The sequence below is a fragment of the Oryctolagus cuniculus genome, chromosome 1 (assembly GCF_051225735.1).
Source record: "Oryctolagus cuniculus isolate XC-2025 breed Fujian yellow rabbit chromosome 1, ASM5122573v1, whole genome shotgun sequence".
In the NCBI taxonomy this organism is placed as follows: domain Eukaryota; kingdom Metazoa; phylum Chordata; class Mammalia; order Lagomorpha; family Leporidae; genus Oryctolagus; species Oryctolagus cuniculus.
Window position 1 is genome coordinate 118,733,644 of NC_142867.1, and position 18,372 is coordinate 118,752,015.

At 50.7% G+C, this 18,372-nt stretch overlaps 1 protein-coding gene across 6 annotated transcripts in view; it reads left to right on the forward strand.

Annotated features, from left to right (window-relative positions):
- PKNOX2 (PBX/knotted 1 homeobox 2) overlaps nt 1–18,372 on the forward strand; it is a 274,561-nt gene that overhangs the window by 228,880 nt on the left and 27,309 nt on the right. For all 6 annotated transcript variants that reach the window (XM_002708693.6, XM_051848275.3, XM_008259803.5 and 3 more), the window contains one exon: nt 10,627–10,815. In XM_002708693.6, coding sequence (XP_002708739.1) covers nt 10,627–10,815 — 189 coding nt within the window. The remainder of the gene's footprint in view (nt 1–10,626; nt 10,816–18,372) is intronic.

Below are 18,372 nucleotides of genomic sequence, written 5' to 3' on the forward strand. Positions count from 1 at the left end.
TCCCTCCCTCCCTCCCTCCCTCCCTCGGAGCCCATGGCTCCCACAGCACCTCTGCTGGAGGAGAAAGAGAGCCACAGAAAGTTAGGGGAAAAACACAACCCTAGGCAGAAGCGAGTCGAACTCCCCGCCCTGCCCTCCCTCCTGTTTTCTAGACAGAGAGAGGGGTCCAGAGAAAGGAGTGACCAGTCAGGGTCCCTGACCCCCCCTGCTGCTGTGCCCCACTGCATGGGGCCACTTCTTGCTGCCCGAAGCCTCGCTTACAAATAAGATAGGGGTTCACCCTAACGCTAATGGTGCCAGCATCCTACATCAGACTGCCTGGGTTTGGTTCCTGGTTCTGGCTCCCACTTCTAGCTTCCTGCTAATGCAGACCCTGGGAGGCAGTGGTGATGCCTCAGGTAGTTGGGTCCCTACCACCCACAAGGGAGACCTGGATGGAGCTCCAAGCTGCTGGCTTCTGCCAGGCCCAGACACAGCCAGTGTGGGCATTTGGGGAGTGAACCCATGGATGGAAGCTCTTTCTCTCCCTCTGTGTGCCTGTGTGTCTGCTTTGCAAATAATTAAATATGTCTTTAAAAGATTGTGCCACCAAGCTCTCTTCCTGGCACCTGCCCGCTGATGCTCTCTCTCTCTCCAGCTCTACATGATGGTGCTAAGCTAGAATGCCCCCCTGGGAAGTTCCTGTTCCCACACCTACCCGGTGCTCACCAGGACAATTTCTTCCCTGGCCCCCAGACCCCCTCTTTGGGCCCAGCAGCCTCTGACTGGCAGTTGGTAAAGTTTGTAAAATTTGCAAGTTCCCCAAACCCCTTTGAAAGGTAAAAGCTTTTTGTTTTATAAAATCAGATTTACAGGCCCCCAGTGCTGGGCCAGGGTTTTATATATTATGCAAGATTTCAAACCAAAGCTATAAAATGGAGGGTTTCAGTTTCATGCATGGAATTTTTTTATGTGTAAATTTTTTAACATTTATGGGGCACGTTTTAATGAGACTCTGGTGTGGCTCAAGGGACAGATTACAGCTACCTGACCACAAAGCCAGCTCAAAAACGGGGCCTCCCCAGACCCCTGGGCCCACTCTGAAGAGCAAGGCCAGAGGCTGGCGGCTGTGACTAGGATGGCGCAGGAAGCAGCAAGCGCGCGCAGAGCTTGGAGCCCACAGAGACCGTGGGCCAGCCCTGTTCAGAGAGTTTCTCACTGCAGCCTTCAACCCAGGCTGCCTGCCAAGATCAGAGTAGAAGAGCCCACAGACACCAGAAAAAGAAGAGGAAATAAGAATAATCCAACAGCCGTAATAATGAGCATTGATAGAGCTCTTACCGGGTGCCAGAGACCAGCCTAAACACTTTTCACATAGTCTCTTGTTTAATCTTTGTTCCAAACCCACAAGACACACATTGACGCAGTCCTCATTTTAGGATGAGGCCATGGAGACAAGAGGTGACGTCCCTTGCACAGGACCGCATAGCCAGGACGTGGTAGAGGCAGGAATCTGCATGCTAAACAGTTCCACCACCCACAGCTAATCTTGTTTCTCCTTCCATGCTCCCGGTCTTGTTTTGAATTTCTTTCTGGCCGCATCTCATTTAATCCTCAGTGCGATTCTGAAGGAGCCGCTATGATCTTCCTGTCTTCCAGCTGAGGAGATGAGAGTTCAGAGATAAAGTAGACCGTCCAAGGTGACACAGCAGGTGGGAGAGCCAGACTCTCAGCCTCTAAGCTCTTGAGTACTTGGCTATGTCATTCTCACGATAGCCCAAGAGCTAGTTGTTATTACCCCCATTTTACAGATGAAGAGATCAAGGGCTAAGGACCCCACAATCTGGGATTTGGATAAGTAAATCCAACCCCTGAAAACCCACCCTCTGTCATCAGAACCCCACTGATTCCCCAGGATCTGAATCTGTTGGAGGGGAAGTGTCAGGTTCTTAGCTCAAAAGTGATTTAACTGGCCATGCATGCTGGGTTCAGTCAAATGTTCTCTCTGTCCCCAGTCATTCAGCGGCTCTCCAGTCCTCAGCATTCACGATGCTTCCACACCCATGTTTTGTTCGAGTCACCCCACACTTCCAACTGGTCAGGCCAAGCTGGCCCCGATCTGGAAACAGTCCTGATGAGATCTTAGCTTTGGCTGCCTGCCCAGGGACCCACAGGAATGGTTAGAGCAGGCTGAGGAATGCGTGTTTATAAACTCCCTCTTCCTAAGTGTGGGAGAAGAGTTCCAGCTCCCCATCCTGCAACAGAGGAAGACCCAGGCGGGAGGCATCGGCATTGGCCCCAAAGCAAGGATCCGTCCCTGACTCCTGCCAGGCACCGGGCAAGTTACTCCAGCTCTGAGCTTTAATTTCCTTGTCTTTGGAAGAGCAGTAATGTTCCCTGCATCCCTGCGGTGATGGGGCACAAATGAGATAATGGAGAGAAAAGCATTTTGTAAATTGTAAAGCGCTATGTATACAAATGCTTTGAAAGCCAAGGAATTATTGCTATCAAGTGAAGAGGCCAGGTGCTGCCAGAGAGGAGCTTGATGGTGGAGGCAGGGGCCACACGGGCAGGAAGAATTGACATTTATTGAATCGCTCCCTCTATGCCCAGTACATTTGCATACCTGATCTTATCCAATTTTCACAACAACTCTGAAGCATAGGTATTCTTCATCCTAAATTTTACAGATAAACTTTAAACTACTTGTCCAAAATACTAAGGCAGAAATACCAGTTCAAGACGTCACAGCATGTGACTTCATGGAAAATAAGAGGTCCCAGTTCCATGTGCTTCCCTGGGACTACGATGCTGTGTTCAGTGACATGACACTAACACATGAGTTTGCATGTTTAAAAAAAGTGTATTTATTTGAAAGGCAAAGCATCGGGGAGAGGCGGGGGGGGGGGAGAGAGAGATCTTCTATCCTCGAGTTTACCCCCCAAATGGCTGCAATAGCAAGACCAGGCAGGACGAGGTCAAAACCAGGAGCCAGGAGCTGTAACCTGGTCTCCCACATGGTTAGCAGGGATCATGCTTTGCTGCCCCCTCGGGCACAGAATCAGGAAGCTAGACCGGACTGGAAGACGAGCAGCCGGAACTCAAAACTGCACTCTATGTAAGATGCTGGCATTGCAAGCCGTGGCTTCACCCTCTGCACCACAATGCCTGCTCGTGAGTTTGTGTTTGGTCGCAGGAGAGAGCTGGATCTTTATTGTGGAAGAGAAGGGAGGGTGAACGATGAGAGCAAAACCTGGGGAAAGGAATTAAGGACACATTCATCACATTTGGTGAGGATACTAAATTCACTGGCAGTGTTACTGCTCTAGAAGATTTGAAATAACTTTTTACATGACCTTGATCATTTAGAAAAATAGTTTAATAAAACAGCATTTTGTTCTAACTTAGAGGGAAAAATTCCAAAATTTAAACGCATCAGATAAATGATGATTTACAAAACATAAACCCTGGAGGAAAAAAAAAACTGGGAATTATTATTTTTTCACTCCCTGTATATGGAGTGGCAGTAGAAAAGCCAGTGGGGTATTAGAAATTATTTTAAAAGGCGGGAAAGAAAAACTGACCTGCATTTGGTTCCCTGTAGTTCATGGAGGACTTGCACTCTCTCCACAAGCTCCTACCAAAGCGTGTGAGTTAGGGACCACGATTATCCGCACCTTACAAATAAGGAGACTGGGGCTCAGAGGAGTAATTTGCTCATTGCACCCACTTGGTCCAGGCTGACAGAGACCCCCGGGCGCTCTGCTCTGGCAGGCAGGCCCCCTACGTGTGCAGCTCTGCCCCTGGTTTCCTCTAATATTGAAGAGGCCCTACATATTCATCACCTCGGAGTACCATGATGATTTACTCCGCCTTCTTAAATCTTTAAACCAGTGCTATTAGCCCATAAAAAAGTAATCCTTCAGCTGTGCTTTATTAGACCAAAGGAGAAGGCCTCTCTGGCCCACTGTGCACCGGATCTGACTTAAACCCCCTGTGCACGAATTTCACTTGAGCAAGGCTGATCTGGGTAAGATTTTACTTTTTATCTCGTTTGATGTATCAGTATTCTGATTTTTTATACCAAATACATCCTGGTTATATACTAAAATAAATGAATAGACTTCCATCTTTGTGTATGTGAATATGTATGTGTCTGTGTATACATGTGTGTGTGAATATGCATCCGTGTGTGTGCCTGTGGGGGGTGCATTGCTTCACAGGAAGATTTAAAAATAAATGAGTAAATAAAGTGTTGATTAAAATGCAGAATAATCTGCTCATTGCAAGCTGAGAGAAAGAAAAAAGAGAAGGGAGGCAGGGCAGGAGAGAGAGGAGGAAGGAGGGAGATGAAGGAAGGTTTATGAAATTAAGATTATTCCTGTCTGGACACGAGAAAGCTGATTGAACCACATATGCAAATCACACGCCTGGTGCAGTCTACGACATATCCTAAGACTCGCTATTTGTTGAATGCATAAAATGAAGGGGCGTGGCATTGACAGTAAGCATCTCTACTGAGATCAGAGAGACTGTGGTGGTCTGCAAGGAAGACCTGCTTAATGGGCAGGTGGAGAGGACACGCAGCTGGTCCCAGGCAGTAAGTCAGCTCCCGATGCCAGGGACAGGGACAGCCCTTAAGAGAAGGTACAGCCCGTGTCCTGGTCAGGTTGGACCATCACTCTTCAGAGGCCAGCCTGGATCCTCTTACAGTGCCCCTTTCCAGTGGTGAACCGAGGGCTGGTCACATTCAGAGCACCAGGAAATGGAAAGGAGCTGACTGTCCAAGCCGCTCTTTTCCCACAAGGAAGCCAGCGCCCGGGTGGGTGAGGTGATGTGCCCCCTGAGGGCTAGGCCAGGAGTGAGAGACGGGGAAGCAGAGCGGCTGAATGAGGGACTGTGATCAGAGTGGACTGTGACACGCTAAACGTTAATGTCCCAGAAGCTATCAGCGGTCCTAGAAAACCCCATACTTCCTGTCACTGAAGGACTTTTCGCCCAAACCCCACACCCTTTGAACTGCCACTTTCTCTACTTCCATAACCCCCAAGAGTCCATATTGATGGTAAAGCAACACAGGTGTGTGACGCAACAGATGAGGCCACCTGGTTCAGCCTACTGCCCACCTGCGTGACGCTGTAACCTGTGGGCAGTGACCGCACCTGCTGCAGAGATAACAGATAAGGCATGCAATGGGCTGAACGCTGAGTGCAAGATGTAGCCAGAGTAAGAAATGTCTGGATATTGTATCTATCAACTGGAAAGTATCTGTTAAGCACCTTGTACTGTGCTAATAACTCTTGAGAGACAAACCAAGACCTTCATGGCCAAAGTCAAGCAGAAAATTTAGGTGGAAGCATGTCTTTACTGAGTACCTAACTCCACTTTCTGGTCCAAATGATCCTTTCTAAAGTCACCATTCTCTGGACCGGTGCTGTGGCATAGTAGGTTAAGCTTCCATCTGCAACGCTAGCATCCCATATGGGTGCCAGTTTGAATCCTGACTGTTCCACTTCCAATCCAGCTCCCTGCTAATGAGGCTGGGAAAGCAGTAGAAGATGGTCCAAGTCCTTGGGCCCCTGCACCCACTTGGGAGACCTGGAAGAAGCTCCTGGCTCCTGGCTTCAGATCAGCCCAGCTGTGGCCATTGCAGCCATCTGGGGAGCGAACCAGAGGATAGAAGACCTCTCTCTCTCTCTTTCTGTCTCTCCCTCTCTGTCTATAACTCTTCCTTTCAAATAAATAAATAAATGTTTAAAAAATAAATAAATAAAGTCACCATTCTCCTCTAGGGCCGCTCAGCTTTCTGCAGTCTCAGCCCATGGAGGTAGCACGTCTTAGGCTGAGGCCCTGCGACAGCCTGCATGAAGCCACATGATTGTTGGTTTCTGTTTTTGAGTGACACTTAGTCTAATTTAGTACTCCAAAAACCTTTAATTAGTTGAGCACAATCCCTGCCCATCAGACAATTCACAAGCCCAGGCCAGGGAATGTGGGCTCCCCACTTGAAATACCAATGAGGCTCAGTGAACGATGTGATGTTGGCTTCCAGCCATGCCACTCCACACACACCCCACGGTCAGAATTCTCTGGGAGAGATTTCCTCTCGTTTCCATCCATTTTCTATTGTCTAAATGCTTCTCTGGGCACCAAAATGCTAGCCAAAAGCAGGGAGGTGGGATTAAATAGATTCCCCATGTATTGGCTGTGTCAACATAAGTGGATATGCAAAGGCCATAAGCCCCTCCCTCTTTTGAATCCACTTTTTATTTTGACTTAATTGTAGATTTGCATGTGGTTGTAATACAAAGAGATCTGATTCCCTTCTAGCATAAGCATAGCACAATTTCACAACCAGGAACGATTCACTAGTCTTATCCAAATTTCACCAGTTTTGCATGCAGTCGTGTGTGCGTGTGTGTGTGTGTGTGTGTGTGTGTGTAGTTCTGTGCATTTTTAGAGTCATGTGAACATTACTGTTGTCAAGATGCAGAGCAGCTCCTCCCTCCCTCTCCTCTCCACCCTTAACCACTAATCTGTCCTCCATCTCTATGATTTTGTCATTTCAAGAATGCACATAAATGGCGTGTGGTAGTATACAGCCCTGGGAGACTGGCCTTTTTCTTTCAGCACAATTCCCTTGAGATTCATTCAAATTGTTCAGTGTATCCTTTTTAATCCTGAGGCTGAATCAGATTCCATAATATGGATGTATCACTGTTTCTTTATCTATTCACCTTTTGTTTATCTATATTTGGGTTGTTTCCAGCTTGGGGCTGTTAGGCATTACGCTAATAGCTTTGAGCATTTGTGTGCAAGTTTGTGTGTGTGAACATACATTAAATTTTTTTTATTTATTTGAGAGGGAGAGAGAGTGAGGATACTCGCATCTACATACTCACTCCCCTAAATGCTTGCAATGACACCCAGGATTCTGAAGCTGGGAGCCAGGAACTCAAACCATGTCCCCCATGTGGGTGTCAAGGTCCCAATTACTTGAGCCCTCACTGCTGCCTCCCAGGACCTGCACTAGCAGTAAACTAGTATCAAGAGCTGGAGCCGGGGATGGAACCCAGGTACTCTAACATGGCATGCAGGCATCCAACCTCACACCCTAACCAGTAGGCCAAATGTTGGCCCCAAACTTAAATCTTTATTTTCTGAGATAATGCCCAAGAATGCAACTGTTGGGTCACATAGCGAGTGCACATTAGTTTTATGAGAATCTGTGATACTGTCTTCCAGAGCGGCTGTGCCATCTCCCAGTCCCATGAGCAATGGTCACGTTTCCAGTTCCTCGCCCGCGTTTGGTGTTATCGCTGTTCTTTAGTGCAGCCATCCTGGTGTTGTCTGAGTTTCCCCGTGGGCTGGTGGCGTTGAACATCTCTTCCTGTGCTTGTTGGCCCTCTGGGTGCCCTTGCTAAGGAAATGTCTGTCGTGTCTGGTTACCTGGGCTTTTTCACTGTTCAGTTTTGAGAGCTCTTTATAAGTGAGGGGTCTTCAAAAAGTCAGTGGAAAATGGAATTAAAAGGCAAGTTTATTTTGGTGCAAAAACTCAAAATTCTTGCTTAGCTTTTTTACTATACATTTCCATGAACTTTTTGAAAACTCCTCACATTCTATAAACAAATCCCTTTTCAAATGCATTGTTTGCAATTATTCTCTCCCCATAGGTGGTCTTTCCATTATTTTTCACAGGATCTTCTGAAGAGGAAACAGTTTTCAATGTTGATGTTGTCCAATTCATCATTCTCCTTTTCTCAGTCATGCTTTTGATGTCAAGTCCAAGACTTCTTTGCCTCATCCTAGACCCCAAAGATTTTTTCCTTTTTTAATTTTTTCTAAAAGCTTTAGAGTTTTTATTTTAAAATTTTAGGACTTTGATACATTTGAGTGGTTTTGTAAGATTTTAAAAAAGATTTAAGGCCGGCGCCGTGGCTCACTAGGCTAATCCTCCACCTAGCAGCGCCGGCGCACCGGGTTCTAGTCCTGGTCAGGGCGCCGGATTCTGTCCCGGTTGCCCCTCTTCCAGGCCAGCTCTCTGCTGTGGCCCGGGAGTGCAGTGGAGGATGGCCCAAGTGCTTGGGCCCTGCACCCGCATGGGAAACCAGGAGAAGCACCTGGCTCCTGCCTTCAGATCAGCGCAGTGCGCCAGCCGCAGCACGCCAGCTGTGGCGGCCATTGGAGGGTGAACCAACGGCAAAAAGGAAGACCTTTCTCTCTGTCTCTCTCTCTCACTATCCACTCTCCCTGTCAAAAAAAAAAAAAAAAAAGATTTAAAAGGCAGAGTGACACACAGAGAGAGGGAGAAAGAGAGAGAGATCTTCCATCTGCTGGTTCACTTCCCAAATGGCCTCAACAGCCAGGGTTGAGTCAAGCTGAAGCCAAGAGTCAGGAAGCCCATCCACATCTCCCGTATGCATGGTAGGGATTCAAGTACCTGGGCCATCCTCTGCTGCCTTCCCAGGCACCTTAGTAGCTGAGACTCGGATTAGTGCTCCAATGCAGGCAGTGACTTAACCTGCCGTACCACAATGCCAATCCCTTGAATTGATTTTTATGTAGGGTGTGACAACTAAGTCAAGGTTATTATTATTTTGCTCATGGGTGTCCAATTGGGTGTCCAGCACATTTGAACACTCTCTTCTCTCCACTGAAAAGCAAGTTGGCAAAATTTACCATGAGCCGTTAGGAATTTCCCAAGTTTTTCTCCTGTCACTTCTGGGAACTGATCCTAAGAAAGTAATGTAGAAATATGGGGGTGAAGGTGAGCTATAAAGAGAGAAAGTGTTTGCTACATCATTTTGTATATAACTGGAAGTACTCTAAATACCCAGCAGTAGGGGACTGGTTCCATAGTGCACACATGAAGTAATATGCAACAAGTAAAATATATTTATGTAATAGCTTTCACTTATTCAACAGATATTGGTATTCATACATGTTCATCTGATGATGGCATGTGAGCAAATTAGGCGTCATCCCTGTCTCGCAAAGCTCTCGGTCCAGAAGGGAGAATAAAGACAACAGCTCCAGCACTTAGAAGCACCTTTTTTTTTTTTTTTTTTAAGATTTTATTTATTGGGGCTGGCGCCATGGCACAGCAGGTAAAGCCACCTCCTACAGTGCCAGCATCCCATATGGGCGCCTCCAGCCCTCTGCTATGGCCTGGGAAAGCAGTAGAAGATGGCCCGAGTCTTTGGGCCCCTGGACCCACGTGGGAGACCAGGAAGAAGCTCCTGGCTCCTGGCTTCAGATTGGCACAGCTCTGGCTGTTGCGGCCAATTGGGGAGTGAACTAGTGGATGGAAGACCTCTCTCCCTCTCTCTAGCTCTTGCTTTTGCTCTCACTCTCTTTCTCTCTGCCTCTCTTTCTCTCTCTGTGTAACTGTGACTTTCAAGTAAAATAAATAAATCCTTTTAAAAATATATTTATTTATTTGAGAGGCAAAGTTATAGACAGAAAGGGAGAGACAGAGAAAGGTCTCTATCCTCTCTTCATTCCCCAGATGGCTGCAAGGCCAGAGTTGGGCTGATCTGATCCGAAGCCAGGAGCCAGGAGCTTCTTCCAGGTCTCCCACACAGCTGCAGGGGCCCAAGGACTAGGGACATCTTCTTCTGCTTTCCCAGGCCATAGCAGAGAGCTGGATAGGAAGTGGAGCAGCCGGGACTCGAACTGGTGCCCATATGGGATGCAGGTGCCTCAGGCAGAGGCTTAGCCTACTACGCCACAGCACTGGCCCCAGAAGCACACAAGGAAAAAACAGGAAATAAAATGGCCAATGCACAAGGATACTGGAACTGTGAAAATATGTGCATGTGGAAAAAAAAGCATCCTTCTTTTAGGGTGATTGGGTCAACGATGGGCGCCCCCCAACCCTCAGTTTTCCATACTGCCCATAGTAGTTTCTTTTTTTATAAGAATAACCACAACAAAGGGCAAAGCTTCCATTGCAAAAGAACTCCTTGCCAGGGAAAGGCTGAGAGTGACCATTTGCAGAGGCAAGAGGTACACGTACTACAAACCAAAGAGCACCAGAAGCAGACAGGTGTCCAGTGCTCAGCTAAGTCGCGTTGGATTATTCAGTCACTCAGCAGGTATCAATAGAGAGTCCACAAGGTCGCCGCATCACATGAGTCACTCCAAGCATGCGTTTAAGAATAGACAGTCCTTGGCCTCTCCCAGCACTTACCAGAAGCCCTGATCTCAGTCTTACGTCTGCCGGTTCAGTACTTCACAGGGTACCACGTGAGATCTGAACATCCCCTGCGTGGGATCCTCTCAACAAGCCTTGAAAGTGGTTAGGGAGGGTGTCATTATCCCCATCAGTTAGACACCAAGGCTCAGAGAGCTTCAGCAACTTGCCCAAGGTCACACAGATAATGAGTGGCAGGCCCAGAGCTTGGACCTGGCCTTCTCTCGCTAAGGCCAGTGCTGTCCTCAGAACACCACAGTTGCCTCAAGAACAGCTGTGATAACAGCAGGCTCAGTGCAGGTGAGTAATCAGCAGAGTCGGCGCTAGAATGTAAACCATGTGGATGAGAACACAGGCGCTGCTCTCCCCTGCTGTGGTTGGGGCTGGGGGGTCCATGCAGTGAGAAGAATGTGATTCCAGCACCTGGGCTCACCTCTGCTCCCTCTCCCCAGATGGTGAAGGCAATCCAGGTCCTGAGAATCCACCTGCTGGAGTTGGAGAAAGTCAATGAACTCTGCAAGGACTTTTGTAACCGTTACATCACCTGCCTCAAAACCAAGATGCACAGTGATAACCTGCTCAGGAATGACCTCGGGGGACCCTACTCCCCCAACCAGCCCTCCATAAACCTTCACTCACAGGTAACACACGTGGCTGGGGCCCATCTCTTAATCCAGGCTCCTAAGCCATGACTAAGGTTCCTTTGGTGACCCGGGACAAGGAACTGGATCCTGCGCCATGAGGACCCTCCTCTGATCCCCTCCTTACACCCAGCAGACAGCACAGGCCCCTACTCATACAACCTATTGCCCAGAAAATGGCCAGACCATGACAGGGGCCACGTCCAAGGTAATTCCTGGCTTACTGACCCAAGATATCCCAAGGAATGAGCCTTAGAGGAAAGGAGACAGGACACTTTCCTAGAGGATGAGCTGGGGATGCACGCAGACCTCCTGGCTGCACAGGCTTCTCCAGGGCTTGGGAGCACTCTGCGCCTCTGGGAAGGAGACTGGGGCAAGAGCTCATTCCCCGAATCCTGTCCACCTCATGTGAACTCAGCTTCCAAGGGGTGATTCCTCTCTACTTGCTCAGCCTACCCTGGCACCTCTGTCCCCTATGGGTCAGGGCCACCATCAATGTCACCTCAATCTACCCACCTCCAAGATGCACCTGCCACCTTCATGCTAGGAACTGGGAGGTGTGGAAGGGATGCCTTTGTGCTTTGGGCAAGAAGGAGTTATTCTCTGCAGGGTCAAAGGCTTCCCCCAGACCTACAAACTAAGAGAGCTGCCTGGTGATACCTTTCCACCATACTAGCTGGCATCTCTGTAAGCCACGGACTTTCCTCTCTCCCTGAGTCCCTGAATCCAGGGCAGGTGTATGGAGGGCACCCTGGAGGCTCACCAGAGCCCTTCCCATTAGATAATCAGGCCTGGGGATCTGGGTAAACTCCCCAAGAATGAATGGAAACAAGTGCTGGCAAGAATGCCTAAGCAAGGCTGTGACCAACATGCAAGCTGTTTCCCTCCAGGTTGGTAGAGGCAGGGGGAGAGACGGGATGACCCCAGGAAGGTCAGCCTTGCCTTGCGGTCACAACAACAGACATCCACGCTACACTCAGTGTCCCATCAAACGCATCCCAGTGAAATCGCTGTGGACTTGATGGCGAGAATTGCCTAGGACACAGGCAGGAAGTTTATTTCCTCTTCCTGTTGCTTGAAAATCACCAAATCACTTTATTGCAGATCTAAAAACAGCAGCCCGGGCTTCTGCTTGCTAATATTCTCTTGAAATAGACTCATTCCTTCAGAGTCTTATTGTACTTTCCCTTATGATCAAAATTAGCAAGAAACTTGCATAAAAGAGGACAATAATTGCTCAACGAGCATCTCGTTTGTAATTTATTAGTTTCTATTATTGTGGGTTACCATGGCGATGGTGCGCAGCCCCAGTGATGGGAGAGATGTGCGATAGGAGCTGAGGAGGCTGTGAGGCCTCACCGAATGGAGATGCACATTTTTATCAGTAATTTTCATGAAAATAATAAGTGAGGAGTTAATGAGATGGAAAGCCATCCTGTGGCTATTGTGAATTTTTTTTAAGTGTTGATCTAATTAGAATGCATCGGTCAGGAAAAGTAATGAGGATTTAGTGCCTCACAGAGATGTGAGGATCATATCAGAAAATTAGCACAAGTCTTTGGAAATAATCAGGTCCTTGGAGAGGAGCTGGGTCTCCCCTCGTGGGCCCTCCAACTCTGCCGCGAGCTCTGGGCTTGGGGGTGAGCCTGGGCAGTGGTGGAGGGAAGTGGGGTCGGTCTAGTAGCCCCCGCGGCCCCCTCAGGGTTGGGGTCCGAGGCTGACAGGCTGCAGGGAGCAGGCTGGTGGAGGCACGGGGTCTGCAGAGAAGGCTACATGGGCTCCGGGTGGTCCAGGTCTGGGGATGCTGCCTGCCACCGCCACCCCTCCTGGGGAAGCTGGGCTTCCGCTCTCTCCGAGCCCCTGAGCTGTGAGCATGGGAGGGAAGGGCTTTGATTCCAATCACTGGGAGCAGCAGATCTCTGCCTGAAGGCGAGGCTGGCCCTGGGGCAGCCCCTGCAGAAAGGCTTCTGATCTGCTGGGAACCAGGAGCTCAGACAATTGGGCAACAACAAAGACCGGGAGAGAGGGAGGAAAAGACAAACCAGGGAGGCATTCTTCCTCCGTATCACTCCAACTTGTCCTCCCGGCTCCCCTGACCGCCACCGCCTGCTTGGCTCAGGCTCTGCTGGGTGAATAGGGATTTGCAGAACAGCAGGCCCTGGGGGCCTCTCTGCCCGACCCTCACCCTGGTGCCTACCCACGGGAGCTCCTGCTGCCAGATTCGTCTTCCTGAAGCTGTGCCCCTGTCCAGCTCACAAACCCGTTGCTCCAGTACCTTTCATTCTCATGCACCTGACGTGCAAGGTCTCCTGGGTCTGGCCTCAGCCTCCCCTCCTGGGCCAGTCAGTCTGCGGGAAGTACTGAGGCTGTTCTTTCCTACCTGTGTGCTGAGGAGACACCGCCCACCCCACCATCGCCACCTCCCTGCAGGACCACAGCCAGCCTCCTGCCCTCGGGCAGGAACAGGCCACTGGCCCACGGAGACCTCCCTGCTTCCCCATAATAGTGGACCGCGCATGTCCACTCTGAGCCTCAAAGATGGCAAATGTCATGTGGGTTTTACAGCATGGACTCTCCTTCCCAGATAAACTTTTCTGGAGTTGAGACCGTATTTTCTATATTTGAAATCACCAAATCACCCAATTATGGATCTAAAAACAGCTGTCCGGGCATCCACTTGCTCAACTTCTCTTGAAATAGGCTTGTTCCTTCAGAGTCTTTTGAAACTTCCCTTAGGAGGCCAGCAGTGGCTACCACAGGTCTTGTGTGTGATGGATGTTGGCCAGTGAGTATTTACTGAAAGAAACAAAGTAACCGGAGTGGGGGAGGAGGAGGAGAAGGAGAACTAGAGAGAGAGACATGCCCTGTGCTGCTCCCCTCCCCGTTCTCAGGCCCGGCTCCCATCACAAAGTTAGGGTAGGGGCTTGCACTGGCTCTTCGAGGAAGGAGGGACCCACAGCTGCCACGGATCCGGGGCCATGCAGGAGGCAGGTCTCGGGTCCAGGGCACAGGAGCCTGTATGGGAAAGGAGAGAAAAACCGAGTGAGGGGCGAGCATGGGGGTTGGGGGGGGGGGGGTGCGGGTGTGTGCACACACGCATTTGTCATGGTTCGACCTTAATCCTCCCGGCCTGAAATAGCCACCCTGAGCACCAGCCTGGCCCGGGGTGGGAGGGTGTATGCCCCCCCCCCCCCCAGCAGAACATGATCCTCCGGATCAACATTCCGGCTGCCTGCCAGCTTTGTTGCAAACTGCTGGCTCATGGCTTTCCCTATGCACTAATCATCCAGACTTGGGTTGCAAAGTGGGGGACATTTTTGTTTTCCAATTGATGCCCCCCCTCCCAGATGCCATGCTGTGCCCTTCATCCAGCTCTGCAGGCTTGGGTGTTCCCTGTTTGGCCTTGCTTGCAATCTATGGGTGGAAGGCAGGTGGAAAGTAAGGGAGATGGCTTCTACCAAACTAAAGCAAGACTCCAAGACTTGGGCAACAGCCCATTCTTTCCACCTCCCTAGGAAGCCGTCAGGTGCTGCCCACACCCAGTAACACCCAGGCTGCATACAGGGGCAGCATCCTCAGAAGGGAAACTGTCTGACCTCCAGCTCTGGATTCTCCTGTACTTCCTTTGAGGGCACCAACCCAACCATCCAGTAGAGAGAAGCTAACTCCCATGGTGTGTAGGCATGAATCTGACCTGAAATTCAACCCTCTTTCTCCATGGGGATTGAAACCTCAGCTCTACTGCAGGCATAGTGGCTTAGCAATGGTTCTCATGCAGTCGCCAAGCACGTGAGGGGACAGGCATGGTATGCACTGTGCTAGGGAAGTTCTAGACAGCTGTGTCAGCCATGGAATGATCAGGGCCAAGACTACTGAGTAAAGACAGGGAAGGAACAGCCAAAGTGACGAGGACAGGAGCCGTAGGAAGGGGTTCTGGATTGAGCACATCGCGTGTGTGGCTTGAGGTTGCCCCAGTCACCACTCAGCATCCTTACTGCTCCCCTAGGGAGAGGTCAGGCCCCAGGCCCAGCCTGCATGCCTTCATGTATAGATCTGTTCCTCCCCCCCAGGGTTGGGGTGAACAAACCTCATGGTGGATCAGAAAGGCCAGCAAGAGGGGTTTGTCCATTGTGATTGGACAGGCTGCAAAGTCTCCAGCTTGGGAGGGCTTCCTGGGGGTGGAGGCGTTTCAGGCAGGCACGGGGAGAGTTAGAAGCCAACTTGGCAGCTCGAAAGCTAAGCGTTCCCAGCATAGGAAGCCGTCTGGGAGAAGGTGAGGAACAGAGATAGGGAGACTCTCAGAATCCCTCAAGAGAGGGAGACAGGTGGAGGTGGGCAGTTCTTCACTCCTTGGAGCACCTGTTGAGCCTGCTGAGTTCCAACGATACAGATGCAGAGGTGACATAGTCCCTGTCCTCAAAATGACATTACAAAGTATCTTGCAGCCATAAGTTGGTAACAGTGACCAACTGTGAAAGATTTTAATGATGGTGGGGAAAGTAGCCAGAGATGAGGGCTGGAGACGTGCTTGGCTCCCTAGCACATTGGGTCAATGTGCCCACTGACGTACTCTTGGCTTCCAAGCACATTGGGCCAATGTGCCCATTGACCCAAATGGCAGCCCGGGTCTGCCAGGGGCCAGCCATCCCATGGGCTTGACCAGGGAGTTCTGAGGTCAGCCCGGTGCAGGGGACTACTCTGTTTGCCCCATTTTGTGTTGCTCGGAGAACTGGCAGAGAAGGGGAGACCGTGGACTGAGCTCCCCTGCGTGTCCAACACTGAGCGTGCCCCAGGCTTTACCTGTGCAATCTGATGGATTCCTTGCAATGAGGCCACAAGGTGAGCCTTATGATATTTCACACCCAAGGCAAGAGACGCTGGGAGAAGCGAGGACACTGGCACAGTCTGGGGCAGGTTGCTCCAGCGACTCCCATCTTCTAGCTGGCTGGTGACACACGAGAAAGGGAACAGGGGTCCCCTGGTGGGAAAAGAAGGCCCTACCAAGCTGTAGTTTAGGGGTTTAGGGACTAGAGAGGAGGAAGGCAATGGCAGGGGCTCAAGTGTCTGACAATAGACTGAAAGTGAGAAAGGAGAGGGACCCAGCCAACTCGGTTCTGAGATGCTGGGCTTGGCAGGCCGCATACAGCACTCAGCTCAGCAGCACAGAAGAGTGCCTGGGTGGGTCAGTGTGCCCATTGACCCAAACGGCAGCCCAGGTCTGCCAGAGGCCAGCCATCCTGCGGGCTGAGGTCAGCCCGGTGCAGGGGGAGACGATCTAGCCTGGAAAGATCACCACTCTGATGGAAAGAGGACACTGACAGATCCACGTGGCAGAAAGTGGAGTGGGTGCTGCCTCGTTCCTGCCACAGGCATTGACACGGTCCCCTCTGCTGGGTCCCAGCCCCCAGCTCTCCCGCTGGGGCCAGGAGGACGGCCCTTCCCTTCCTGCCGGGCTGATGAAACCTGAGCTCCCTCCTTCCCAGAAGGAATGTTCCTTAAGAGCAGCAGCTGCTCATCCCCACAGGCCAGCACTGCCTCTCCCCTGAGACAAAAGCCCCCGACTGGAGTGCAACAGGAACAGGATTAGGTGGCTTGTTTACGTGTGCTTGGCTTCCTTGAGTTTGAGAAGGGAGCTTTTCTTGGTCTAAGACAGGACACTGGCTCTGCCAAAATGGAGGGATGCTGCCAGCAAGGGTGTCTGGTGACAAAGGCAACCTCCCCACCCCCCAGGTCACACGTTTGCATGTGTGTGTGCACACAAATACACCCATCCCAGGCCAAAGCCAATCAGGGCACGCATTTTTTCAAACAGCTACCACACACTTAATCTTGGGCAAGGCAGTTTGGGGGAATTCAAAGAAACACCTCTCTTCCCTCCAAAAACCTGCACACGAACCTGGGGAAGAAGACATCTGCCCAAGAAAGAGACTGTGCTGTGTGGCCCTGTGTAACGCAGGTGGGAAGCAGTGAAGTCAAGTTGGTGAGACACACGGCCATGTGCTGGGCAGGTACAGACAAGCTCTTGGTAAAAGTAAGCACTCAGGATATCCCACCCCACCACCCACCCACCTGACCCCCAGCCCAAAGTCGGACTCCAAGAGGTCGGGTCTGAGCTGGTGGATCAGCAGAGACCCCTAGTGGCCAGGGTGAGGATGACAGGCTACTGGGGCCCTTCTCTGCACTGCCCCCACTCCCTCCACCCATTCATCCCCACCCACCTTCCCACACAATAAATCCCAGGGGGTGGCATTGTTTTTCCTGCAGTCCTTAAACTGCAAGGACCTTCGCAAGGATATCTAGTTCATTCCCCTGTTTCACAAGCATCGTAGTAAGAAAAAAATTCCAACTATTTAAAAAATAGCTTAAAGAGAAAGTTTTGTCATTTCTTTCCTTAACTCCTTCATTTCTTCATCCCACCATAGCTTCTTCCAGGAACTTCTTGGGTGGAAATTAAGGTTCCCACCCCTGCCCTCCGGGAGACTAAGCCTTTTCCCCATTAACAGTGAAAACTCACAATTCTGTGTGGCCCTGCCACTCCCACTCCCAAAGTCACCCCAGAGCCTTCAACTGTCTCAGTTAGGTCTTCCTTTTAAATAAGTCATCTTTTTTGTCTTCCAAAAAAATGACATTTACAGTAAAACTCACTCATTGGCCACTGAGTCCGATAGCCATGGGGTGAGAGTATCGCAGGTGGCCCATGCGTGGTACTCGGAGGCACAAGCCCTCTGCCACTCTAAAGCCCTGCCTTGCTCTGCCACTTCTGAGGGGCTGTTTGCTTCTGTGTCTCAAGTAAACACTGCACAGGGAACAGGAGTGGGGAAGCTACCAGAAGCTTGGGACAGCACTGCCGTGCTCCTGGTGCAAGGAGTTCCTGGGCTGGATAACTACTCTGAGCCCCTAGTCCCCGGGACCATTCAAGCAAGAATGGGAGACACTCTGGATGCTGGAGAATGCAACCAAATCGTACGGAACGTTCTCAACTCTTTGTGGGTGCTAAGGCTCCCCAGAAGGAAGCAGCTCTGTTTGGATCCAGACAGCAGCATCCACCTGGGTTTGGAGTCTGATCATTCCCATGGGGCCTCTGCTGAGAAGATAATATTGCTGTGCACTGCGCCAGTGTGTCCTCCCTGCGGGGCTCCTGCTGCTGCCATGGTAGCTTCCTCAGACAAGCCCTGGGGGCTGTTCCCAGAGCCCCAGAGCCCCCTACCTCCACCCGTCTCCATCCAACAGAGCTAGAGACCAAGACTCGACCTGAGATCCCAGGATCGCAGCAAAGAGGAGGTGCGGAGCTACCAAAGACTCCGACCTCCACCTGTCTCTATTCAATGGGGCTAGAGACCAAGGCTCCACCTGAGATCCTGGTGGTGCGGAACTAGACGGGGCAGGGACCACACTTGGGATTCTGGGCATGGCCAGAGACCTGGAGCATCTTAGGCAAGGAGAAAGGAATGGAGGGGCAATTTCTGTGCCACTGTAGCTGGGTGGTGCCCCCAGCTGAACCTCTTCCATTGCCAAGTAATGAACCCTAGGATTTCTAGGACAAGCTTTAAATCCTGG